Consider the following 27,015-nt stretch of genomic DNA (forward strand, 5'->3'; position numbering starts at 1 on the left):
ACCATTCCCATCCCAAACCCCACCCACAGCACTCAGCAAGCACCTCTAGCCCAGTGAAAACCGGGGCAACACTGGAGACAAACAATCCTGAACAGAATAAACTCAGAGGAGTTTTTCCTTTAGTACATTTAGTGCCACCTGGGTTTTGGATGAAGAGTTTCCCCCTTCAATAAAGGCTGACAATGGAATGTTGCAGAGCACTCACCGTATAATGACATTAAGTGCTTCATATTCAACCACAACCGACTGAACTTCTCCTTTAGTCAGGATTGTTTCCAGGGTAGAGAGAATATTGGACACCTGAGGAAACAAGAGAACAGCATAGTCAGCACCTGGATACAAGTAATTCCAGGAGGAGCTGGAATTGTGACATTTCATTTTCCAGAATCGTGTCTGGATTATGCCAGGTGTCATTTTAACCAGGAATATTCACAACTTTTCTGCCCTGTGATATTTCATTGCTTTCTGACAGAACTGCTCACATTGCAGCTTCCCCCTCAAGGAGAGCAGTAATTTCTGGCTCAGGTGTTCCAAGAATTGATACCTGGCTGTCAGATTTGATGGGAAATAACCTTCAGATTCAAAAGCTACTGAGTGGAGAGTGACAGAGAACTTGCCTCCTCTCCCTAGGAAAAGGCAGCACCAAAATGAGAAATAAGGAAACTCACCTTCTTTTAAACGATTTCTGGAGCCTCCTCTCTGTGAGAAATGAGGCCTCCAAAAGAACAGTGAAGAAACTCACCTCCTTTCTAACAATTTCTGGAGGAAATGCCTGCTTGGAGATGACCCAAAGTGCCCGAGTGCGAGTGTTCTTGTCTGAGCATTTCACAGCCACGCTGTTCACTGCTGCCAGCAACTCCTGCATTTCAGTGCCTGCAAGCAGAGCACACAAACCCTCCAAATCCTCTGCAACACATTCCAGGTCATTCTGCTCACCTAAATGTGCCCAGAATCCATTCAGCTGCAAGTCCCAATGATTTACAGCCTTAAACATCACTTTGGAGCAGTTTCTCTCCTACTAAAGTAGCCAGAAAGCTGAAAATGTATTAATGTCCAAATACTAATAATGCAGTGCATCTGTATTACCTTTTTAAGAATCCATAAAATTAGAAGACAGCTTTAGTTAAATACACCTGAGCTAAAGATGAAGTATTAAATTATTCAAAACTTCTTGGATTTTAATTGAATTTAGCAGCACTTTGGTCCTAACTTGACATAAATTTATTTTACAGTCTACAAGAGCTTTTTGTGACTGAAGGTGGTAAAATTGTAGCTCATTACATAAAAATTAATAAGGTTAAACACAGGACTTAGATCCCACTGAGAACACAGATGGAGAAATCATGTGTTCCTTTAGAATTCAAAGGTAAAAAGTGTGATTTATTGCAAATCTGCACTTTGTGGGTGAATGATCTCACAATCAGAGAAATAAAAGGACTCTTTCACTCCTCTCCCCCAGTCAAAATTACACTCAAAGGTACAGGAGCTGCTTGTCCTCCCTCCCTTTTCAACTCCCCATTGTTTCCAGGGCTTTGTGACTTCTGGAGCCTGACAATCTGTAATAAAATTGTCATTTATCAACTGGTTAGAAAAAATGAGAGGAAATAAAGATACCACACAGACATTATTAGAAATGCCTCATTCTCACAGGAAATCAGGGGGAATTTTGCACAATAGGAAAGCAGAAAACACTGAAAAAAACAGAGGAGAAGAACCAAACAAACCAATTTCAAACAGGAAAAATGCCCTCTCCCCTGTTACCAAAACCCTGTGCTTTCACCTTGAGGCAAAGCCTCAAGTTCTCAAAACCTTTTGAGAAAGGGATTTAGCACTTTCTAGGAATGCAGATCATAAGATTTTGGATTAATTTGAAATAGTTGGGGCTGGACTAGATGACCTTTAATGGTCTCTTCCAACTCAAACCACTCCATGATTTGATGGAACAAAGAGATCTCCAAGAAAAAGCTGGGAAACGTGGAAAAACTCACTGTGCACTCCCAAATCCTAGAAATAGGTCCTTTTAGAATATCTTTTTTTGATCACTAATTGCATACAACTAATTACTGTACTAATTGCTACCAAAGCATTTAATGAAACTACAAGTTAGCAAAACAGAATTAGTGTAACAGCATGAAAAATCATCACCACACTTGTGTACAAGATGTAATTAATGAACTGATCACATTGCTCATATTACAGACAAAACCTGGTCAAAATGAAAACAAATGCTAAGAAAAACAAAGAAGGAGTTCTGATGTATATATTTATAGCCACAGTTTGTTTGCTTACCAGATAATTCAGCTGTGTTGTTTGAATTAAAAGTGCAGAAGCCCAAGGCCTGCAATGCTGCATTACTGAGCTCCAAGTTTGGACTGGAAATGTGAGCCTGGAAAAAAACACAACCCAAATCCACAGAAGCTCTGGTTAGAAAAGTAATTGAGAAATATTGAGATTATTGTCTGAATACCAGCACTGCTGGGAAGCTGGAAAAAGCAAGCACTTGGTGAAAAATCCACCCAGGTGGGCGACCCTCTCTGAATTCTGCACACACCAAATCAGTAAAACAATTTGAGGTGCTGAAGGCATTTTGCTCTCTGTAATAAAAAGATCTTTAATTAATCCGTGACATGCCAAGTTTTTCACTTTGGCTGTGTATGTTATGTTCTCTCACTTGACTCTCCAATTGTTTTTAGGCTTCTGAAACAGAAGGAAAAAATGGCTAAGAACAACTTTTACATTACTCCTTAAAAACCCTTGACATTTTCTGGATATTCTGAATTCTGAAATGTTTCTAAGAAACCACAACACACTATCTCTCCTGGCTGGAAGATTAGGTTTAACTGTAGGATGCTGCCTGAACACATCCAAGACCCAGCATTTTGGTTTTTAACGCAGCAATTCCTCATCACAAGAAAGATCTATTTTGCCAAAAAAACCCCTTTCCTGTTCTGCCACTATCCTGCATTCCTATTAAAGGTTGGATTCCATGACTCAGAAGTTTTTTCCAACCTTAACGATTCTGTGACTCTATAAATGAACTGAAATTTGGGTCTTTCTATGCCCACTGACCTTGCCCACCAAAATAAATCTTTGTTCATTGAAGTGTAAGAGAACAGAGTATAAAAACCATACCTTGAAGACCTTGCAGAGTTGAGGGAAGTGTTTCCTGAAATCGGCAGTGAATGCTTTGCCTCCTTCACCACTCAAGCGACTGCAAGGAGCAGGAAGGAAAACAAACAATATTTCCAGGTTAAATACCTTGTAACTGACTTAACTTTTAACTTCTGACACATAGCAACATATTTTCTTGAAGGGAATCAACAAAACACTGAAGGAGCTAAAGAGCAAAAATGCCAGCACAGGGTCTGACCAGCGGCAAAATCCTGTGTTATAGCACAAAGTGAGAAATGGCTCATTTTCTGCCTAAAGAACACTCATTAAAAAACCCAGAAATACAGGAGCTGAAAAAGCATCTTCCTCACGAGCAGTCCCAGAATGCAGGAAAATCCTGGTCTGACAAGCAGCAAGGATGACTTTGCACATGTGTGAGGAACATTCTTGCAGAAAAGCTGTAATTATCCCATAAAACGTTAATCATCAGCTTCTCACTACAAAACCCAAACCGTGCTGAGTTCAGTCATCCAGGGACAACCTGAGAAACCTGTTGCTGCTTAATACTTACATCAGGAGGTTTTTTTTGCTGTCAGTTATGTCTAGAAACCTGTAAAATCTGCTATGTGAGTAGCTACAGTTTTAAATTCACTGCAGAACAGAAGGGAGACGCTGAGAGGAAGAGAGCGTGCCTTTGCACATGGTGAAGCCGGACAGACGCAGGTAAAGGCACAACCTCGTGGGGAAGAAGCGCCTTCCAGAAAGAAACGCAATGACAATGAAAACAAAGCAAAACCCGAGAAACGCCACTAAAAACTTCACCCTTCCAGTCATAATGCCGCAAAGTTTTGTCATTACAAGAAAGTTATTATCTCCCAACGCTCTCACCCACCTCTGACAATGCCCCAGGAATCCAAGGGGGCAGGGAGGCTCCGGGAGGCGCAGACTCTGTGGAGATGCGCTCCTTCCTCCCTCCTCTTCCTCCCCTTCCTCCTCTTCCTCTCCCTCCCCCCAGCCCCGCATGTCTCCCGCGGTCTCCCCGCGGCCACGCTGCCCTCAGCCAGGCCGGCAGGTCCCGCTCCGGAGGCCCTCCCGGCTCTCTCGCTCCCCACGCCCGGCCCGAGCCCTCAGGGCCGCCCGCTCCCCTCCGGCAGCGTGCGCGTCCCCCGCGCTCACCTGACGATGGTGAGGTGCGCGTCCGTCAGCTCTCCCGGCGGCGCGCCGGGGTCCTCCAGGGTGCTGAGCAGCGGGCCGAGGCTGGAGCCGGCGGCGGGCTCGGGAGCGGCGGGCTGGGGCTCGGGGCCGGGCGCGGCGGGCTCGGGATCGGGGCCGGGAGCGCTCATGGCGACGCCGCCGCTGCCTCCCCCCAGCGCGGCCGCCAGTCAGCCCCGCGCGCCTCCCGCGCTAAGATGGCGGCGCGCGCGGGCCCGGCGGCGCGCGGGCTCCGGCCAATGGGAGCGCGGCCCGGAGGTTCCCGCGCCCCGCGGCAGCCCCGCCCCTCGCCGCTGATTGGCGGGGCGCGGCGGGAAGGGCGGGGCCGCGCGGGGGGCGGGGCCGGGCCGGCGCTGAGGGGGCCCGGCCGGAGCGGGCGGCGCGGCCCGCGGGTGCCGGGATCCGGGAATAGCGGCGGAAAAGGGCGATCATCCATGGCCGCCTCCCGGCCCTGCCTCAGCGCCCCGCCCTGAGCAGCCCCGAGAGCGCTGTCCAAACGCTCCCGGAGCTCTGGCGGCCTCGGGGCCGTGACTATTCCGCGGAGAGCCTGGTCAGTGCCAGCCCACGCTGCGCTGGAAGAGCCTTTCCCTCATTTCCCAGCCAAACGCGCCCCGACACAGCCCCGGCCGTTCCCCGGCTCCTGTCCCCGGTCACGAGGTCGGGGGTGACCCTCGGGAGGAAGCACGTGAGGTCAAATCCGAAATTAATGGTGGAAATGAACTGCGGCTCCACGGGAGCGCAAGGCGGAATTCCCTGAGCCCCCCCGGGGTGAAATAGGAAATCCCGAACCCCAAGTGCTGGAAAGCCCTGGAGCTCCGGGACAGAGCCAGGCCGTGGCTGAGGCTCTGTCACCTCCAGGGCTCCCCTGTGCCACCGCAGATGCCCAGCGGGACTGGCTCTCCTGGCTTTCTTCCCCCCAAAAATATCCCATGGGGATTCCAGGTGTTCCCTGGTTCTCACCCCTATCCATCCACCTGTCGCTTCCCAGTTAAAGAAACAAAAACAACCAAAACCCCACCCCGAGGTCAGAAATGAAATATTGACATCTCCCCATGCTTTTCCTTATTCTCTTCCCTACGGGCAGGCGCTGTGGCTGATCCTGGAAAATGGGAATGCTGCTGTACAGCAGGCGCTGCGAACACAAGGTGGCAGGATTAAAAAGCACATTTTAGATACAGTTACATCCCAGAAACCTGGTGATACCAAACTCGTTTCGTGGAGCACGAATGAAGTGTGGGAAATAACCGGGAGAGGAGCTGCAATGTTGTTCTCCAGAACTGCCAGAAAGCAGGATTATATTCCCAGTGAAATGACAATAAAAGCTCAGAAGTGAAATAAATTATAAGAAATAAAGCAAAAATTGGGCTAATTAGTTTAAGATCTTCCCTAAAAAGAAATACTATGGGGATTTGTGCAGGAATTTCGAATGAGTTCGAGATGGGACCTCTGAGTGTTTTAGATGATGTGGTTTATTTTTCTTCAGCACAGGTAGGAAGGGTGGGTTGGGCTCACACCTTCACTGCATGGCTCAGAAGGTCCCAAGACCCTCAGTTACGAGACCTTTTAAGGATTTACTGACCAATAAAGCACTGCCAACAAGGATATTTATGTTTTTGACCCAATCCTTAAATATTTTGTCTTATGGACTCATGTGTGAGCTTTCTTAGCCAATCATGTTATGACACCAAACCAGCAGTGCTGCATCCTAAGCTCCTGGTTCACCTCTGTACTTTTATTTTTTCTATATCTTAAACTCTAAAACTCTAAACTTTCCTCTTCCTACCTTGATATGTCTCTGCTTTAAACTCTAAATCCACATTCTCACTTCTAGCACCTGAGTTTGGGAGCCTTTTCCAAGGGCTCAGATCAAATCCTGTGTTTAATTCTGAACTTTGGCTTCCAGGCCCAAAGTTCTGAGAGTTCCAGATTCCAACACAAAACCATTCCTGATGAATTCAGGTGATGAGGAATACAAATGCTTCAAACAAAATGGAATTCACAGGAAAATTCGTAGTGGGGATTAGATTTCAGCAGAGCTGGACTCAAGAAAATACTCAGAAACAAAACTTACTTACTCCTTTAAATTAATAAAATTAATTACATTTGCAAGGAACAAAAATAACTCACTGCAAGCTTGGTGGGATTAGACCAGAGGTAGCTTTAATGCTGCTTCAGGTAAAAACATTTGGAGAAGGATTTAAATCCAGCAATTGCAACTAGAACAGTCTGAAAGGATTTTAAATTCAGTACTTTAAACTAGAACAGTCTGAAAGGATTTAAAATTCAACAATTTCAACTAGAACAGTGTTAAAGGATTTTAAATTCAGCAATTTCAACTAGAACAGTCTGAAAGGATTTTAAATTAATAGAACAGTCTGAAAGGAGTGTAAATTCAGTACTTTAAACTAGAACAGTCTGAAAGGATTTAAATTCAGCAATTTCAACTAGAACAGTCTCAAACCCGTGTAAACAAGGTCCAGCACCTTGGTGGTGTCTTCTGAACGTGCCTGGTGAGAAGTTCCTCCTGCTGCTTCCTCTCAGCACTTTTATTCTCTTTCCCAAGTCATTCCTTTAATTCTTTTGAAAGGGCTTCATTCTCTGGGTGAGGAAACCCTGACAGAACCCATGGATCTGACAGGAAAATGGAAGTGTGGATCCAGCTGATCCTGTGCTCTCTGAGCTGCTTCCCAATCTTCACCTGGTGGCTGCCAGGCCATCCACAAGATGAATTTTTGTGTCTTAAAAATAACCTTACACTGAAGGCCCTTCCAGTTCAAGAAAATCAGTTAATTTAAAACAAATAATAATAATGTATAGAGAACAGGGGAACAAAGCAACAGTCTAAAAAATAAATATGTGGAAATCAAGGGAAAAAAGGAGAGGAGAACCTGTTAAGTATAAAAATAATCAGGACAGACACACAAAAAGTTTGTTCAAGTGGTGCAAGAAATGAGGAGAAGGAGCAGTCTATACAGAAAAAAAAAAAAATTTTAAGTCTTTGGTAGCAATGAATTCTTCCAATTTTTACAGTACTTGTATTCTAAAAATAATTCTCTATTATCCATGTAAGTATATTTTATAATTTATTCCCTAGTGTAGTTTATTAAAAAACATAGAAAAGTTAAAGAGAAAAACTCAGAGAGATGAAAAAATCTCAGAAAGAGATGAAGAAATCTCAGAAAGAGATTTAAAAAAATGACAGAAAAAATCAGCCTTGTGTTCAGTCCGCAGCCCCTTTCTGTGCCGGGAGTTGTGCTCACATAATCCCGAATTTCCCAGCCAGGAAGGGGCCTTTGCCCTGGGCCGAGGCGTTTCTGGGCTGGGCAGGCGGGTCCAGGCTGGAGTAGCGGATCTGGAACCCCCCCGCGGTCACCGAGGCGTCCGACAGGAACTTCAGCGTCATCACGTTCCCTGCGCGGCAAAAATCAAAATTTTTTTTTTTAATTTTTAAAATTTTTATTAATTTCAGGGTTTTTTTTCCAGACGTGTTTTGTGTATTTAATTTTTGTCACCTATATTTTGGGTTTTAAGGATTTTTTCAGATGGATTTTTTTGAGTTCTAAGGGTTTTTTCAGATATATTTTTTGGGGTTTAAAAATTTTAGGGAACATTTCCCTCTAATTAGGCCGATTTACATTTATTTCAAAGTCATTAATTTGCTTTTTCATTTCCCACAAAGAGTGCCAGTAAATTACCTGTGCTTATGATGTCATCTGGCAACTCATCTCCACAAAACCTGGAAAAAAAGGAAATGCTGATGATTAAAGTTTGTAATATACTCTAGTATATATCGTATATAGTATATCATATACAATAGTATATATGATATATATCATATATAGTGTGTAATATGCTATAGTATATAAAATATCATAGTGTATATATATATATAGTATGTAATATACTAGAGTATATATATAGTACATATAGTATATGGTATACTATGGTATATATGCCATATAATATATAATATACTATATAATATTATCATAGACAGTGTATATATAGCATATATAATATATGATAGATAGTATATAGTATAGTATTGTATATATGCCATATACTATATAATATATCATATATTATATATGCTATATATACACTATCTATGATAATATACAGTATATTATCATATACTGTATATTATAAATACTATATATATTATATGATATAGTACAATATACTGTATTTTATAATATAGTATATTTAGTATATTTTAGTATTTAGTGTATTTTAAATACTAAATAGTATATTAGTATACTAATAGTATAATCAGTGTATTTAGTATAAATAATAGTATATTTAGTATTTACTATATTTTATATTTAGTCTTTAGTATATTTTATATATAGTATATTATATATACTATAAATATACTGTCTATTATAATATACTGTCTATTATAATACATGGTCTATTAAAATATACTATATCTTATAATATGCTATAAATTCTATAGACTATATATTATACTATATATTATATATACTATATATTATGCTACATCTTATACTGTATTTTATAATATACTGTATATTATATGGTATATGGCATTATACTATAGTATACTAGATACTTTCTATATACACACTGTCTATTATAATATACAGTATATTATATATTATGTGGCATATATACTATCCTATACTATATACTTTATACTATATATACTATGTACAATATAATATATAATATATCTAATATCTCATATCTCAATCTCATATATCATATACATCATATATAATATATACAATATATCATATATATCATATATCAGGTATAATATATAGTCTATAATATATAATATATAATGTATAATTTTTATGATTATTTTACATTTATCACGTAAATGTTAAGATTTATAATTTTTAAGCAGCATTCTTCTGCAGGGGGTACAAACTGACCATAAATTTGCCCATCAGGTGTGCTTTACCTGCCCACAAACCCGTTGACGTCGTCGTAGCTGTCGTAGACCTCCAGGAAGTCGGCCAGGCAGGCAGTGTCATCCTCCAGGTCGAACTCCAGGAACTGCAGGTGGATCCTCTGCCCGTACCTGACCCGGATGTGCCAGTAGCACACCTGCTCGTTCTCGTACTCGTTCGGGTAGCCTGGCGACTTGAAAACGTGTTTGGAGTCCGTGAAGACTCCACCACACTCTTTTCCTGAGGGGGAGGTAAAAGCAGGGAGAGTTGGAGTTTTAATTCTGGCCGTGGTTTGAATCTTCAGGCACTTGGAGCTGGAGGTCTCTGGGGAATCACACAGGGACATCCCGAGTGACAAAGATTCTTGTGGACAGACTAAGCAGCTGCTCTGCAGGCCAAACAGCTGAGTTAGCAGAAGAAGAAATTGATAAAATATGAATTTATCCACAGCAAGGAAGGCCATTAGCTTGGAAACTGATAAAATAGACACATAAGGGATATTTGCAGCCTTAGTGAGCAGCATTTGGACCTTAAAAATTTGTTGCAAACTCCTGCTAATTGGTGTTAATTGTTTTGTACCAACAAAATACAATAACCTATTGCTTTGTCCAATGAATATAATAAGCTGTTTTGATGTAACTAATGACTTGGTGTATCCTACCACCATCTGTCAGAGGTGGGGCAGTTATCCCCTGTTCACTGGGCAGTTTTTCTTTATCTCTTCCACATCCAACCCTCCCTCCAGGAGATCTCTGCTGTTCATGGGCCATTCATTATTAATTATCTTCTGTCCATGGCCAGTGAGTGTCCCTGCAGGGCTGATCAAATTCCATCATCCCACGGGGAGATGCTGTGCCCAGGGCAGGAGCCAAGCATTCCTACCTGGATCCAATCTGCCCTGGAACAGCACAGCAGCCTTTGCCCCCTGCATTCCCAGAGGAGCAGCTTTCTCCTGCCCTGCATTCCCAGAGGGAGAGCAGGCCCATCTCCAGCAGCCCTGGAGCTGCAGAGGAAAACTCCCCCCTTGTGCAGGATCCTGCTGCAGCAGAGCCACAGCTGGCACTGCAGGAGGGCTGAGCCCCCCTGGGATGGGACTGTGCCCCCACCCTGACACACAGGGGACAGGGACTGCTCCCACTCTGGCAGGGGTTTGTTTTGTACTACTGCATTTGTATTTTTAACTTTCCTACTAAAGAACTGTTATTCCTATTCCCACATCATTGCCTGAGAGCCCCCCTTAAATTCAAAACTATAATAATTCAGAGGGAGGGGGTTCACATTTCCCATTTCAGGGGAGGCTCCTGCCTTCCTTAGCAGATACCTGGCTTTTCAAGCCCAGACACCCAGATTTTGGAAGGAGACATTTTGGAAGCAAGAGGCCTGATCCAAACCTCTCTGAATGCACAGGAAAAGCTTTCATTGCCTTCAGTGGGTTTGGGGCCAGAGCTGTGTTTTATGTGAAAGGCATTTGGGATTTCTGGCTCTCTCAAGTTTTACAGCTGTACTTGCAAGTCACACTGGCACTCACGTTCATCCTTTCTTCTTCAAAAACCCCTTGCAAGTGTGTCTCAAACACAGACCAGCTCGTGATCACAGACCTGCTGTTGTACTCCTGCTGTTCCTGCTGCTCCACATTCCCTTTGGGATAAAACCACTCCTGCTTTGATCCAGTGGCCATGTGGACTTTGCTAGCTCCCTGCCAGTGGGGCTGACCAAACTGGGAATTCCTGCCTGAATTTAGGATTTATGCCCTAGTTTAGAGCTGGGAACAGGGAAGTGCTGTGTCAGGGTACTCAGGGCACAGGAATTAGGAGTGCTAAAATGGATTAACCCAATTAACCCCCTGAGTTTGTACATTGTCCATGAGCCCAGAACTTCCCATCTCAGCTCCACCCCAGCACCTGGAGAACTCAGGGGCTGAAACACGGGAAAGACCTGGAGCTGCTGGAGAGAGTCCAGAGGAGGCCATGAAGCTGATGCAGGGCTGGAGGCCCTCTGGAGCCAGCCTGGGAGAGCTGGGAATGCTCCCCTGGAGAAGGGAAGGCTCCAGGCAGAGCTCAGAGCCCCTGGCAGGGCCTGGAGGGGCTCCAGGAGAGCTGGAGAGGGACTGGGGACAAGGGACAGAGGGACAGGAGCCAGGGAATGGCTCCCAGTCCCAGAGGGCAGGGCTGGATGGGGGACTGGGAACTGGGAATTCCTGGCTGGGCTGGGATTGCCAGAGCAGCTGTGGCTGCCCCTGGATCCCTGGCAGTGCCCAAGGCCAGGCTGGAGCAGCCTGGGACAGTGGGAGGTGTCCCTGCCCTTGGCAGGGGTGGCACTGGATGGGCTGTAAGGTCCCCTCCAACCCACCCCATTCCATGACTCCATGATCACTGCTGGGTGGGATGAACACTTCAAACACCCCAACAGTCCCACAAGTTCCTCTTGCCCTCCTTGGCCTCCTGGAGCAGAGCACAGGCTCAGTCCTGTCAGGGATTTGTCCCTGTCCCCTCCCCAGCTGCTCTGTCCCGCCTGCAAACAGCCCAGCCGGGCTGCACAGCCCCTGAGCGCCGATCCCTGCGGGGCTGCGGGCTCGTGGCTCGGCTCTTTTGGCAGCTCTGGTTTCCTTTGGAGCTCTGACCAACTGGACAGCAGCTCCCCGTGGCCCAGAGCAGACAAAGGAACAGTCCCACGCCGAAATTCCGAGGGCAGGAGTCTCCCTGCAGCTCTGTGTGTGTGGAACATCTGGGAGGGCCCCCACCCCACAGAGCTATTTGATGAACATAAACAAACCCCAGCCCTGGGAGCGCAAACAAAATGTGCACAGCTGTGCAGACGTCATGGCCCTGGCTGAGCCTGGCTCTGCCAGGCCAGGGAGCAGCAGCAGGGCCAGGCTGAGCTTTGCTGCCCTTCCTGGTGCCACCTCTGCCTGTCCCCTGCTGCCTGAAGGGACACCAGAGGCCCCGTGTGTGCTGCAGTCTCCTGCAGTGCAGCGTGCAGGGGATGGGGAGATGTCTCTGCTGGGGCTCTTGTCCGTCATGTTGGAACTCTGAACTGCTCTGGAGATCCACTGCTCCTCCTCCAGTTACACACAGAGCACTGCTGGTGGGAGTTTCACTCAGAGAATCACAGAATCACGGGATGGTTTGGATGGAAAGGGACATTAAAACTCATCCCATCCACCCCTGCCATGGCAGGGACACATTCCACTGTCCCAGGCTGCTCCAAACCCCATCCAACCTGCCCTGGGACACTTCCAGGGATCCAGGAGCACCCTGTGCCAGGCCCTCCCACCCTCCCAGGGGACAATTCCTCCCTAGGAATTCCTCCCAGCTCCTCCCTAGGGCAATCCTCCTAAGAACGCCAGTCCCAGGCAGGGCATTCATTTTCAGAGCTGTTCTATCTCAGACCAAAAAAAAGAAGATTTACCCCTAAATTTAGCCTGTTGCAGGCAGAAAGCCCTCAGGTTATTCAGATAAATTTTGGGCTAAATGCAAAAGAGGACAGGAGAGGAGAGAAGAGGACAGAAGGACAGCCCCGTGGCTGCTCCTCACCGTTGGGGTTGTAGCAGTAGGCGTCCCACCTCTCGCTCCTGTTGAGGCGAATCCCATAATCAACAATCCCAGTCTTGCCAAAGCCACAGTTGGCTCCAGCTTTCACTATGGGATAGCCAACTCTGCCCTTGGCCATCCAGCCAGCAGCACACACGTGGAAACCTGCAGCAGAGGGCAAAGGAGTCAGAACGTGCTCAGTCCTGGGCTGCTCTTACTGCACCAAGTCTGCTCAATGACCTGGGTGTGATTGGCCTGATGGAAATTGAGCTGCACGGGAGAACGGGACATTGAGAGGATAATTTTAAATACAGAGGGTAAAAATTGAATTGTGTTCTCCACAATGTGATTACTGGTTCTTCATCTGAAGCCCCAAATCAAATGCAGATGGACTGCACAGTCAGGTTTAAGTGCTCTACCAGCACTTGTAATCAAATTATCCATTGGATGAGTTTTCCAAGGGTGTTCTCTGTTTCCCTTTTGAAGTCAGACAAATTTACTCAATCCCATCTCAAGGGTTCTCAGCATTAAGTTCTAAAAATAAATAAAATACTACAGACGGCTAAAATCCCCAAGCATTTGCTTAAAACACTTTCAATTTAAATTTAAATACCTGAAATGCCTCAAGGATTTCTTGCCAAACAAAAAGATCCCCTTAATGCATTTTGTGGCTGAGAACTTGACACCAATAGCCAAAGAATGCAATGTTGTAGAGACCCATCCAATGTTTTCATGGAGAGGAACTGGAACATATTTGTGGCATCTTAGGGCTCTGAGCTGCCCAGAAGAAACAAAAGTACCCTTTTCACATGTGCTGGTGCTGGGAGCCAGCTTCTGACTCAACAGCAGACTGAAAAAATGTCTGGAGTGGAGGATATTTTCCATTGTTTTCCCAGTGCTCTGAATGAATGAAGAACTTCTTAGGAATCAGCTGGAAATGCAGGGGAGCTCTCACTCAGCTCCACTTTTCACTCCAAGCACAGAACTCATTCCCTTGCAGACAAAATATCTTGATGAAAATAAAAGTGGTTGGAACAAGTCCAGAGGAGGTCAGGGAGATGCTCCCGGGGCTGGAGCCAGGCTGGGAGAGCTGGGAATGTTCCCCTGGAGAAGGGAAGGCTCCAGGCAGAGCTCAGAGCCCCTGGCAGGGCCTGGAGGGGCTCCAGGAGAGCTGCAGAGGGACTGGGGACAAGGGACAGAGGGACAGGAGCCAGGGAATGGCTCCCAGTGCCAGAGGGCGGGGATGGGTGGGAGATTGGGAATTCCTGGCTGGGAGGGTGGGGACACCCTGGCACTCCTCCTGCTCCTTACCAAAACCCCACAGAGTTTCCAAAGAGCCCCAGAGCTTGGGACAGCAATGGCAACACCCACCCACCCCCTCAGAAGGAGCCCCGTGAGGAGCCCCGTGTTTCTCCAGACCTATTTTCCGAGCTGCCTCCAGCTGCTGCAGCGTGGCCAGGTGTCCTCCCTCGTACTCGCAGACGGCGCGCGCCTCGGCGAAGGTCAGCCGGTACTTGCCGGAGCGCGCCTCGCGGTGGTACACGCCGGCCGCCCGCTCTGCAGGGACAGGGCACACAGGGTCAGCCCTCACCCACACCGCCAGGATGCTTCCCGAAAAATGCCCTGTCCTGGATTGCCAAGCAGATTGTATCTATCACCATCTGGATGGCAGCTCTCTTCTTTTCAGGGGGCAGTTTCCTTTTTCTCTTCTGCACCCACTCCTCCCTCTGGGGAGACACCTGCTGACAGCAGGCTGTGGAATGTCCCTGCATGGAGGGGACACCTGCTGATAGCAGGCCATGGAATGTCCCTGCATGGAGGGGACACCTGCTGATAACAGGCTGTGGAATGTCCCTGCATGGAGGGGACACCTGCTGATAACAGGCTATGGAATGTCCCTGCATAGCTGATCAGAACTGCAGCATCCCATTGAATGTCCCTGCAGGGCTGATGAGAGCTGCAGCATCCCATTGGGAGATGTGAGCCCAGAGGGAGGAGCCAAGCATTCCTACCCAGATAGAATCTGGAGATTCTGGAACACCAGCACGGCTTCTGCACTGCATTCCCAGAGGAACAGCAGCTGCTTCTGCCCCTGGATCTTCAGAGGATTCTGCACCTTTCTCCAGGATCCCTGCTCCAGCAGAACCACCCCTGGCACTGCAGGAGGGCTGCAGCCACAATTCCAATGGCCCTGCTGCCAGCACCCTGACCCACAGGGTGTCAGGCTGACAGAAAAGTTTTAATAAAAAGCAAAATAACAAAGCTCTTTACAGAGAAAACCCAAGCCGGGGGCAAGGGCTTGTTTAGCTCTTGCTCCTGGTAAAACACCTCACAAAAGCCATTAAGTCTTTTGTTCTCTTCTTTTGCTAGTGAATTGCTTAGGCCAAAGACTTTTTGGCTTCTGTCTAATTAGCTATCCTTAAGTTTGAAGTCCCTAAAGTCTGAGGAAGTGTCTTTTTACGTAATTGAGAAGAAAAACTTCTGAGTTTTTTTCTTTTTAAACAGACAAAAGATAATTTAGTCGCTCCATCAACAGAGGGCACTTTCCTACATGTCTCTGGTTATGGACATGAGTTTGGCTGGTGACCTTGGCAAACTTCTGGCATCCAACAGCTCCGGTTGTTCCCTTTGCATGAAGAGCTACCACCCTCAGCTCCTTTGGAAGCTGGTACCTACTCCCTTTAGTGCATCCTCACTAGTTCCTAAACTGGAGGAGAGAATGTTGTTCCTTGGGAAGATGTAAAAAGTTTAATAAAGGACAACAGGAAACAAGGATCATGGAATAAAGGTTATTACAGCATCTTGGCACTCAGCTGTGGCAGCAGCTCTCTGGCCACAGAGAGAAACACACAACTCCCCAGGCATGGTTGTGGGGAAGGCTGTGAGAAGATCAGAGAAAAGAGTGAGAAACAACTCTTCTCTTAACCTGCTGCCCCTGGGGTTGTGAACACGTGGAATGTGTTAAGGAGATTTGTTCACCAAAGGTGGTTTCTTAATGAGCCACTGGTGATGGTGTTTTAACTAAAGGACCAATGAGGTCCATGTGGAGAGAACCATGGAATAAAAGAGCAATGGGTTTCTTAATAAAGAATATAATCAGCCTTCTGTAATACTGGGAGTCTGTGTCAATTATTGCCTGGCCAGGGGTCTTTGCTGCGACACTCAGCCAAGGCTACTTTGTTATTTTGGGGGATACTTTTTAAATATTTTTCTTATTTCTTCAGCTTGTTGTATATTCATAGACTCTTAGGCATAGTAAACTTTTTTTCCAACCTAGTTTATATGTTCTAAGAATTGTTCAGTGTCGTTCTTTTTTGGGTCTGTTTTTTTAGACATGTGTATTTTTTGGTTGTGGTTTTAGTTTATTTTTATCACCTCTAATTTTTGGGCATTGGTCTTCAGACAGTGAGTGCTGATAGTTGGCAGATTTGTAGTGGGTGTCTTTTTAAAATGTTCAGTGGATGTTATTTTGTCTAAGTAGGTATTTTAACACAAGTATAGCCATTTTACTACTATGTTGAGGCTTAATCAGCCACAGAAATAAATACCACATCTTTATAACAAAGTTACTTTAATATTCTACGTATTAAATCCATTTTAATATTTGCAAAAAGCCAATATTTTAATTTTTCAAAGCCAATATTTTAATTTCATGTATCTATAACACAGGTGAAGAGGAAATGTTCAGCTGTGCCACAGGGAGCATCAGGAAAGCTCAGCCCTGCTGACCCCCAAAGGGATGTGTGTGACACTCAGAGGGGTGGATATGTGTGATGTCTTAGGATTTCAGCTTTTATATTTTTCATGTATTTCTCATCCTGCAATTCTTTAGTGTACAACTCTAAACTCACTGCCTCAGGCCCTGAGAGATGGAAACAAAAGGGAGTTGGGGGCAGCAAACTTGGGGTCAATGACTTCATGACCTGAAGCTGTAACTGGAACAGATCAACCCCCAATATATAAATGGACCAAACTTAGAAAAGTGTGAAACCTGTGACCAGTTGTACATTTTGGGTGTAGCCCCTGGGGGGCTTTGTCTGCCCTAAATGTACCTGAAGCCCTTCAATAAATAAATTGCTTTTTATTGCCTGAATTCTGTCTGGCCTCTGTCTTCAGGTAGCCCAAAAAGGGATGTGTGTGACACCCAGAGGGGTGTGTGACACCCAGAGTTAGGATTTGGGGTGGGAGAGGTTTAGGCCAGAGCCAGTCAGTGCTTGGAGAGTTTGTGAAGAACAGAAAATCAACAAGAGCTGGGGAGGCTCCCCTGGGATGCTCCAGGGGCAGAGGTCTGGGAACAGTTTGGAGTCAGCTCCCCCAGCCCTGTGTGTCCTGTCTGACTCAGGGGAATCCTCCTGGATCCCTCTCACAGCATCCTCCTGGCTGGAACTCCCAGAGCCTCTGGAAGATGAATCAGAGCTTTGTTTTGAATCTCCAGAGAAGTGAAATCACAGCTACTTGGATAGAGGAGAGGCAGGAATTAAAGGGGGGAAAATGTCAAATAAAAATATCTGAGCGTGTGTCACAAAGGGCAGGACCAGAACAATTGCTGGCTGACATTTCTGCTGCACAGAAAATTAAAGCAATTTCTGCATTATTTTTGACTTTGCAGTGGCAATCCCGAGACAAAACAGCTTTCCAAGGAAACCTAGAAACTGCCAGTGCTGCTACAAGTTCTACAATCTTTGTGTGTTGCATTTGTCTGGTGCCATATGTATGGAAATCTGTCTCTGCATTTCTCATCTGAGGGTTTTTTGTTTAGGTCTCACTTATATTTAGCAGAATCTGAGAGGAATGGCTGTTTGCAGCTCTGCCCAGCCAACGTGGCTGAGAAAAGATGGAAAGCAGGCAGCGTTTTTGCAGTAGTTATTTGCAGCATAAAAATGAAGAATGTGTTTTCTAGGGACACGCTTGGGGTCGGTGCTTTTGGCTGGGTATGGGGAGGGTTTTAAAAAAAGCCACTGAATTGTGGTTGGGAATGGTGAGAGCCCTTAACAGACACAGGGGGATGTTTGCCAGGGTGGGTTGTGTGCCCAGAGAAATAAATGATCTTGCTGACAGCAGTCTGAGGAGAGGGAGAGCCTTCTGCAGCAACCCTGGGAATATCACTGGCATGGGATAACAGATCCTCCACGGAAAACCTTCCTGAAGGAGCCTAACAACCCACAGCTGGGGGATTGGGGCATGTTCTGGTACAAAAACTCCTTTTTAATTAAGAATTCATTCATGAGGCCTGATTTTTAAATACACTGTGAAAGGGAGTAACACCCTTAACAAAAAAGGATCTTTGCTTGGATAATTCAATTTGACACAACAGGTCAGGTACATGGAGCCAAGGATCTCCAGTTCTTGAGGCTCAGAGGATGCCTTGGGAAGGTGAGGAAGCCACTGTTCCCATGCCTCCACCAGAATCCAAAGGTGATTTGGGATGATCCCATAAATGTGCCTGCTGCTGCTTTTTGAATATCTTTTGGGATTGGCCAAACACCCACTGGCACAGCAACCAAACAAGTGGAAAATGGTTTTTTGGGGGCTGTGTTGGACAAACATTTGGTATCTAAACCTGAAGCATCAGCCAAAGTCACCCAAACATTTGGTTTAGGTTGGCAAAGTGGCAAATCTGCAGGGCTAAAAGCAAGCAAAGCAAAAAAGCAGGAGCATAATTTTGATTTATTCACAGGAAGTATTACTTTTCAGTCACTCAGCAGTCTGTCATGGCTGAGCCCTTGAGAAATCAAGATAAATCAGCTCAGTGTGTGTGTGCAGGGTTGGGAATGTTGGGTTGGGAATGCAGGGCTGGGGAATCCCTGAGTCCCCCAGGAGCCAGCTCAGTGCTGGGCCTGCCTGCAGGCTCTGCAAATATTTTTATTTTAACTGTAAGTTGGTGCAGATGATAAAAAAGCTGATAGTTTGCTCCAGGTATAAATTATGTTTTTACTCTTTCTTGTTGGATTATGCCCTTTTCTGACTCAGGGGTGTTTTAAAAACTTTTATTCCATTTTCAGTCTCATGAGAAGGGTGAGACAATACAGATGTTATAATTCACGTTATTATACTTACAAGCTAACTATTTTTTAATTACAATCCACTATAAGCATAATTTAATTTTCTATAAATCCATTTCTCAGATGACAATTTAAAAAGTTGGGATGATTTTTTTCCCATGTTTGCCATGTTTGGGGAAGAATCTGCAGAAGGCAACAAGAAATGGTCCTGGAAATGTCTGAGGCACAGAAAATGGTGTTGATTTTCTTAGAGAATTCAACACATCAGTGATTTTAAAGCACAGTGTGAGGGACAAAGATTGGGGACAAATGTTCTGAAGAATTTCTGAAAGTTTTTAATTTCTTTTTTAAGCTTCTTAAAGTTTTAAATTTCACAAGAGTTTGTTTGGAGTTCTGGGCATGGGGAACATCAATCACTGGCCTGGAAGCCTGGAATCCCCATTATTGATCTTTGCAGAGCCCAGGGAAGGGGATTGGAATCCACTGATTGTATTCCCTGAGCTCTCAGAGCTGCCACTAAAATCTCACCATTTTTAGTTGGTTTTTTTCACCTGGCAGTGTTGTTTTCAGATCTTATCCCTCTAAATGTATCTCCCCCCACCTATTGCTGGAATGTCACTGTGGACAGGCAGCAGGTTTTCCAGAATATTGCTGTTGGCTGCTGGGAATTTCAGACTTTCTGTGCTGGCAGGCACTGACCCCCAGGAAAACACTGCACTGACCTGAGGCCCTGGAGAAGCTTCCAGAATGGAATGATGGAACTGGGAATGTGGGTGTGGAGTTTGGATAGAAGTGTGTGATATCACAGGGAGGGAAACTCAGAGTTTAAGGGTTTAGAATATAGGAATGGATCTGGAGCAAGATGGAGGGTTTGGGGTGGAGGCTGCTCCTTGTTCTTCTCCTTGTTCTTCTCCTTCTCCTTGTTCTTCTCCTTGTTCTTCTCCTTGTTCTTCTCCTTGTTCTTCTCCTTGTTCTTCTCCTTGTTCTTCTCCTTCTCCTTGTTCTTCTCCTTCTCCTTCTCCTTCTCCTTCTCCTTCTCCTTCTCCTTCTCCTTCTCCTTCTCCTTCTCCTTCTCCTTCTCCTTCTTTCTCCTTCTCCTTCTCCTTCTCCTCCATGGGTTTGGGGGTTTTGTGTCATTGATAAAAAAGTCCCCATTGCAGCCATGGGTGATTGGTTATTGGGTTGAATTGAAAATAATTGAGGTGTCATTTCTTAATTGGACAGTTTATCCTTCAAAGGCCATATAGAGAGAGATGGGCTCCATTTTTAGTGTGTCAGAGTGAAGTGCTGCAGAGCTCAGGGTTTGTGAGACTGAGACATGGATAAGAACCAATAAACACCTGAGTCCCAACAAGAAACACCATCCACACATTTAATCCTGACCCTGGCAGAAAGGAAGCAAAAGCATGGACATATTGCTGGGGAGGTCAGCCCTTGCCAGAGTCTGCAAGGCTGAAAGCAGCAGCAGCACCCTGTGAGGAGCAGCCAGCTTCCATCCCTTTTATTCCTCTGCAACATGGCAAAACAGCCTTGGGAAAACAGACCACACACACGTCCTGCCCCAGCCCTGGGTGTCCCAGTCAGTGACACTGCACTCCCTGACAGAAAATCCCAATTAACTGATGGGATCTTGCTCTGGCAGTATTCCCCCCTCCCTCCTTAATTCCACTGTGCAGGGAGATAAACTCAGCATCAACCACAGAGCTGGGTCAGAGCAGGGTTAACTCCTCATTTCCATATTTATGGCTCTGGATGTGCTTCCATACCCACACTGACAGGAAAATGCACAGGATTTGCTGTTCATGGAGCTGAGCTCACGGCCCTGAGGATGAACCTGCAGGAAATGTTGATTTTTCTGGCAAGCACAAGCCCGTGCCACAGGGCCATGGGTTCCACTTCCCAAAAGGCCTCCTTGGAGCCCAGGGCCAGCAGGATCCTGCCAGGACAGCGACCCTCAGCTCACCCACAGCAGCAGGAGGGGGTGAAGTGCAGCCAGCCTCTGCTGCACAAACACAGGCAGCACGAAATTTGGCCAATAAAGTACCTGCAATATGCATGAAACCCATGCTAAATGCTAAATAAAGAGGAATATTTCACTTTTAAGCAGAGGGTGGCCACGTAGAGCTCCTGGCAGGGGCCTCTGCTGCTCAGAGAGCTTCACCTAACGGGAAATTCCAGACTTTATATATATTAAATATATTTATTATATGGTATATGTTATATGTAATATAATATATAATCTAATATACAATATATAATATATAATATATAATTTATAATTTTTTATATATATACTTGCTAAGGGCTTGTGGAGGAAAAAGGTAAAATGGAAATTTTTGTGAATTTTGGGTTTGGTTCTTTATCAGAAGAGGAGAAAAGCAAAGCTCAGATGTCACTGTGCACCCCCAGCTTTGATTCCACTGATGCTTGAGCACAGGGAGGCTGAGGGTGGGGTGGCTTGCTTTGCTCCTCAAGTTATTTTATTTTAAATGCAAAGAAGCCTGAACTGGATGGCTGTGAATTTGCCAATTTTATCTTCATTTATATACAGAGTCACTGAATTCCATTGGTAATTGAATTAACTGCACTCTGAGGTTCATTTCAATCATGTTATTGCTGCACTTACACAAGATGGTGCATTTCTATTTTGGTTTGTTTACTTAGAGAAAGCCATCATGTTTTTTTACCCCCTGGTTTATTTTTATTTACTCTCCTGCTAAATGCTTAGAGGTGTAGCCAAACAGAATTTTACGATGCATTCCAATTAGCGCACAGTTGCTCCATTTTAAAGCCTTTAAAAAGATTTTTCTTCCATTTGCCTTCCATTCATGCAACTGCTCAAATGATGGCTGTTATCCCAAATTTCTGACCTGGAGCCTGGAGCTGCCAAGCTGCTCTTTCCTGGAGCCCTCCCCACCTGAGCAGCCTCAGGAATTGTGAGGCACAACAGGCAGGGCCCGAGATCTGGGGGGAAAGAGGAGCCACTAAAAGTGTGCAGCTGTCCCAAACTGCACATTTCTGTCCCCATCTGCATGGCAGCTCTCTTCTGTTCAGGGGGCAGTTTCCTTATCTCTTCTGCACCCACTCCTCCCTCCAAGGGACACCTGCTGATAACAGGCCATGGAATGTCCCTGCATGGAGGGGACACCTGCTGATAACAGGCCGTGGAATGTCCCTGCATGGAGGGGACACCTGCTGATAACAGGGATGGAATGTCCCTGCATGGAGGGGACACCTGCTGATATCAGCTATGGAATGTCCCTGCATGGAGGGGACACCTGCTGATAACAGGCCATGGAATGTCCCTGCATGGAGGGGACACCTGCTGATAACAGGCTATGGAATGTCCCTGCATGGAGGGGACACCTGCTGATAACAGGCCATGGATTGTCCCTGCATGGAGGGGACACCTGCTGATATCAGCTATGGAATGTCCCTGCATGGCTGATAAGAGCTGCAGCATCCCATTGGGAGATGTGAGCCCAGAGGGAGGAGCCAAGCATTCCTACCCGGATAGAATCTGGAGATTCTGGAACACCAGCACGGCTTCTCCACTGCATTCCCAGGGGAACAGCAGCTGCCTCTGCCCCTGGATCTTCAGAGGATTCTGCACCTTTCTGCAGGATCCCTGCTCCAGCAGAACCACCCCTGGCACTGCAGGAGGGCTGAGCCACAATTCCAATGGCCCTGCTGCCAGCGCCCTGACCCACAGGGTGTCAGGCTGTGCTCTGGCTCTGTCAGTGCTGTTTTAGTTACTGCATTGTTTATTTTATCCTTTTATTTTGTTCCCTATTAAAGAACTTATTTGTTATTTCCTAATAACTTATAACTTATATATATATATATAAGTTATATATAACCAATAACTTCAATATATATAATATATATCTTATAAAACTTACATATATTTAACATATAACTATATATATAACTATAAATAAATAAATAAATAAATAAATAAAACCTATATATAAACTTATTGTTATTCCCTGCTCCCATATTTTTTGCCTGAGAGGCCTTAATTTAAAATTTATAGCAATTTGGAGTGGGGGTTGGGTTTACATTTCCCATTTCAGAGGAGGCTGCTCCCTTCCTTAGCTGGCACCTGTCTTTCCAAACCAAAACAGCAGCCAGATGGAAAAAGATCCTTTCTGTGCCTTGTTTGTGCTCCTGGTGCTTTGCAGGCCCCTCTGAGAGGGGCTGGAGCCACGTGGTGGTGGCTCATGAGACACCTGAGCACTGCCAGCTCCAGGGATTCCTGGAAATCCTCAGGGAAATCCACAGCATTCTGTGGGGATGGAGGATTGGAAGCATTTGTCTGGAAAACAGAGCACTCGGTGCCTGCCTTGATTTTGGCATCCTCTGGCAGGCTCTAGGCTGAGTGAGCTCTCTGCTGTAATGGATAATTACAACGAGCTATAAAAGAACCCTCAGAGCTCTTGAGACCCACTGGAGGTACCAGAAACCTTCCCACAGCATTTTTGTCTTGCCCTTTTGAAATCTTCCCCAAACGACGTGAACAGCCCAAACATCCCCATTTCTGCACTTTTCCAGAGAGCCAGGAAATGTTATCACTGTTATTTCCAGATCATTTAGTTTCACATGCAGGACCCCAGGCATGGGAAGTATGTTCATGCAGAAAGTAATTCATTCCTTTGGCAAATGTTTCTTTTCAGGCTCCTTTTCCCTCAAAACAAAGCCACTGTTATTTAATGAATGCAGTTTTCACTTTACCTCCCGCTGCAGGAAAATACATTCAGATGAAATGTTCTATAATTACTTTTAAAAATAAATAAATAACTTTTCCTACAGGAAAATACATTCAGATGAAATGTTCTGTAATTACCTTTTTTAAAAAATGAACACCTTTCCCTGCAGTTCAGTGAAACTGTACAAATAGTAAGTTTGTAAAAAGGGACAGTTGCTATTCAGATAAAGCGATTTCAATGAATTTCGGTGCAGATAAATGCTGACACCAATGCACAGCTGAGTTTTGTGCTGCTGGGTGCTGATCCTTGCCCTGCTGGGCGAGCACAGCCACCCCGCAGCGCAGGATGGGTGCCGAGGGGGTGATTTCTTACCTAGCCAGATGGAGTTGTGCAGCACGCCATCCCTGAAGCCCCAGGCTGCAGCCCGGTCCCACAGCAGGGCAGAGAGGAGCAGCAGTGCGAGCATCTCGGGGCTGGCAGCGTCCCTGGCTCCGCACTGCGGGCTCCTCTGCACTGCCCCAGCCTCCTGCAACATCTGCGAGCCAGATCTTAAATACGGAGCTCGGCTCTGAGGTCACGGGGCTGCTCCAATTGTGCTGCTGCGCTTCTTACCCAACCTCTGCGGTGGCTGCAGTGACTCACGGCTGGCTCTGCTCCTTCCCAGCCCGGCCAAGAATCCGTCCCGTCCCATCCCATCCCGTCCCGTCCGTCCCTCGTGCTGCAGCACACACGGACACTGCCCCGGCCAAGCTCTGCTCATTCCTCAGCACTCGCTGCCTTCGAATCCCACACAATGGAACCAGGAGCCAGCCTATCTGCTGGGAGTGTTCCAGTCACACTTTTACAGCAGCCACGAGATCCCACACACTCCTCCTCATCCCCATTTCAGCATTCCCTCCTTCGGGAGATCCCACACACTCCCCTCATCCTCATTTCAAAACTCTCTCCTTCAAGGGATCCCACACACTCCCTCTAATCCTCATCCCCTCCTTCAGGAGATCCCACACACTCCCCTCATCCCCATTTCAACATTCTCTCCTTCAAGGGATCCCACACACTCCCCTCATCCCCATTTAAACATTCCCTCCTTCAGGAGATCCCACACATCCCTCTCATCTTCATTGAAACATTTCCTCCATCAAGAGGTCCCACACACTCCCTCTGATCCTCATTCCCTCCTTCAGGAGATCCCACACACTCCTCTTCATCCTCATTTCAACATTCCCTCCTTCAAGGGATCCCACACACTCTCTCTCATCCTCATTTAATCCCATACCCTCCTGAAACACCCTTGGAACCCCAAGAATTAGAGCTCCTGGGTTCTGTGAAAATGCAGTTTTGTGTTAATTTTAAATAAATCAGTCTAAAGCTTGGGATGTTTCTCCCTGTCACCCCGTGTATAAAAATGAAACCTTTTGGTACAATTCTACTCCTGGCAGCCTTTCTAAATCCAGCAATGCCCCCCTGCAGCTGCCATCAGGAATGGTTTTGGCTCTCCTTTTATAGAGAATTTGGCTTTACTTTCCTAGAGGATTCATTTTCTCAGTAGGTCTATTCTCCCAGTGACCTGATCAATGAAAAGAAGGCAGGAGAGAATATTTTCCATGGATTATTTGAGTTCAGTTTCCCTACACGGGATCTGTAATTGCAAATCCAACTCCCTCATCAGAGCAGAGCTGCCAGTGTCAGAAGCAGCTGCTCTTTGTTCTGCAGTGGGAGCCCAGAGTTCCCCTCCAGAGCAGAGTGCAGGGTCTGATTCACAGGCTGACAGCTGTCTGCCTGCCTTCCTCCTGGCTGCCACTGCCTCCTGCAGCTGCTCCTCCAGCCTGGGAGAGGGGAAAGGGGGAGAGGAGGGGGTGGGAAATGGTCTGGGGCTCCGTGCTCCTGAGCAGCCCTTGGAAAACCCTGCCCCTGGAAAACCCTGCCTCTGGAAAACCCTGCCCTTGGACAGCTCTGCCCTCCAGTTGGGATAACACAGCTCCTGAGTCAGGGCTGTGCACAGATGTGCTCATCAGCATGCAAACACCCAGCAGGAAGGGATGGATGGGAAGGGAAGGGAAGGGTGGAGGTGTCTGTGCCCACTCAGATGATCTGTACCACTGAGCAAGGTTCCTCACCACTCCAGCACTCAGGTGGTGAGTGCTGAGCAGCCAGGCTGGGTGCTTTCTGTGCTTGTTTTCTGCACTCACAGAATTACTGAGGGATTACTGAGGCTGGAAAAGCCCTCCCAGCCCATGGAGTGCCAGCTCTGCCCATGCCCACCTTGTCCCCAGCCCTGAGTGCCACCTCCAGAATTCCTGGGACACGTCCAGGGATGGGCACTGCAAACCTCCCTGGGCAGCCCCTGCTGAGGCCTGACCACCCTTGCCAGGAAGAATTTTTCCCCCAAAATGCAAAAATGGGGCTCCTTTCAGGGGTCCTTTTCTGTTGTTGGTGTGAGGGGTTTGGGGCTGTGGGGGAACACAGAATGCTCCCTGCCAGAAGGGGCTGGGGCAGGGACTCCTCTGCTGCTGGGGGCTGCATTGATGGATTTTCCCTTTGGGGATTCTCTTTTCCACCAAAACTTCTTTTTAATGGCCTTATTAAGTAATCTCTGCACACATTGACAGGTATCATGTTTAATACAATTATTATCAAAATTACCACAGACATACTTATCCTAAAAAGAATCTTTTCGTTTAAAAACCTTAGCCACTAAAGGCTGAGACATGATCATTATAAACTAAAACCATTCCTGATGGCAGCTGCAGGGGGGGGCATTGCTGGATTTTGAAAGGCTGCCAGGAGTAGAATTTTACCAAAAGGTTTGATTTTTATACACAGGATGATAGGGAGAATCATCCCAAGCTTTAGACTGATTTATTTAAAATTAACACAAAACTGCATTTTCACAGAACCCAGGAGCTCTAATTCTTGGGGTTCCAAGGGTGTTTCAGGAGGGCATGGAATAAACTTTGATTTGATTTGCTTTCCAAAATTTTTAGTGTAAATATTGGTGTGAAGTTCTGGAGGAGCTCTACACCTCCAGGCCTGCCCTTCCTAGGGAGCTGCAAAGGAAATTTTCTACCTGCACATCCCAGCATGGCCTCTCACCACCAGGAGGACATTCCACAGCTGGACACAGCATCCAGCTGACATTCTTCAGCTCTCTTCCAAGTTTCCCACATTTAAATATATCCCAGACAAATCTTACAGAAACTGCAGTGGGATTTCTTAACTCTTTCCTTAACTTTTTCCTTTAACTCTTTCTCATCAAGAAATAGTTGGAAAGTTTTTCTCTGAGTTTCACCAGCACTCGAAGTAAACCCTAAACCATCTTTGGGAAGCACCTAAACTACCCTAAACCATCCTAAACCACCTTTGGGAATAATCTAAACCAGCCTAAACCACCTTTGGGAATCACCTTGATGATTCCCAAACTGGTGTGACACCCACAGTGATAAAAGAGAGGAAAAAAACAGACAGGAGTTTAATGAATGAACCCCTGAGGATGGAGGAATTTTTAAAAAATAAGTGTATGTGGGTCATG

The 27,015-nt window shown here is 46.0% G+C and overlaps 2 protein-coding genes across 4 annotated transcripts in view; both read right to left on the reverse strand.

Moving 5' to 3' along the window:
• The window catches only part of RIF1 (replication timing regulatory factor 1), a 28,637-nt gene extending 24,145 nt beyond the window's left edge, over nt 1-4,492 (reverse strand). For all 3 annotated transcript variants that reach the window (XM_084208896.1, XM_084208895.1, XM_084208894.1), the window contains exons 1-5: nt 4,288-4,492; nt 3,133-3,211; nt 2,290-2,386; nt 743-873; nt 206-300 (exon numbers count right to left, since the gene is read on the reverse strand). In XM_084208896.1, coding sequence (XP_084065022.1) covers nt 206-300; nt 743-873; nt 2,290-2,386; nt 3,133-3,211; nt 4,288-4,454 — 569 coding nt within the window. In that variant the 5' untranslated portion in view covers nt 4,455-4,492. The remainder of the gene's footprint in view (nt 1-205; nt 301-742; nt 874-2,289; nt 2,387-3,132; nt 3,212-4,287) is intronic.
• A 3,087-nt stretch (nt 4,493-7,579) lies between these two features.
• On the reverse strand, nt 7,580-23,952 carry TNFAIP6 (TNF alpha induced protein 6; the record flags this gene model as incomplete). The annotated part of the gene is made up of 6 exons (XM_084209029.1): nt 7,580-7,734; nt 8,019-8,059; nt 9,257-9,485; nt 12,779-12,940; nt 14,195-14,332; nt 23,859-23,952. The coding sequence occupies 6 exons, from the start codon at nt 23,950-23,952 to the stop codon at nt 7,580-7,582; spliced, it is 819 nt and encodes a 272-aa protein (XP_084065155.1).
• Nucleotides 23,953-27,015: the final 3,063 nt, after the last annotated feature.

This window comes from Fringilla coelebs (genome assembly GCF_963513975.1).
Source record: "Fringilla coelebs genome assembly, chromosome: 7".
Taxonomy (NCBI): Eukaryota; Metazoa; Chordata; class Aves; order Passeriformes; family Fringillidae; genus Fringilla; species Fringilla coelebs.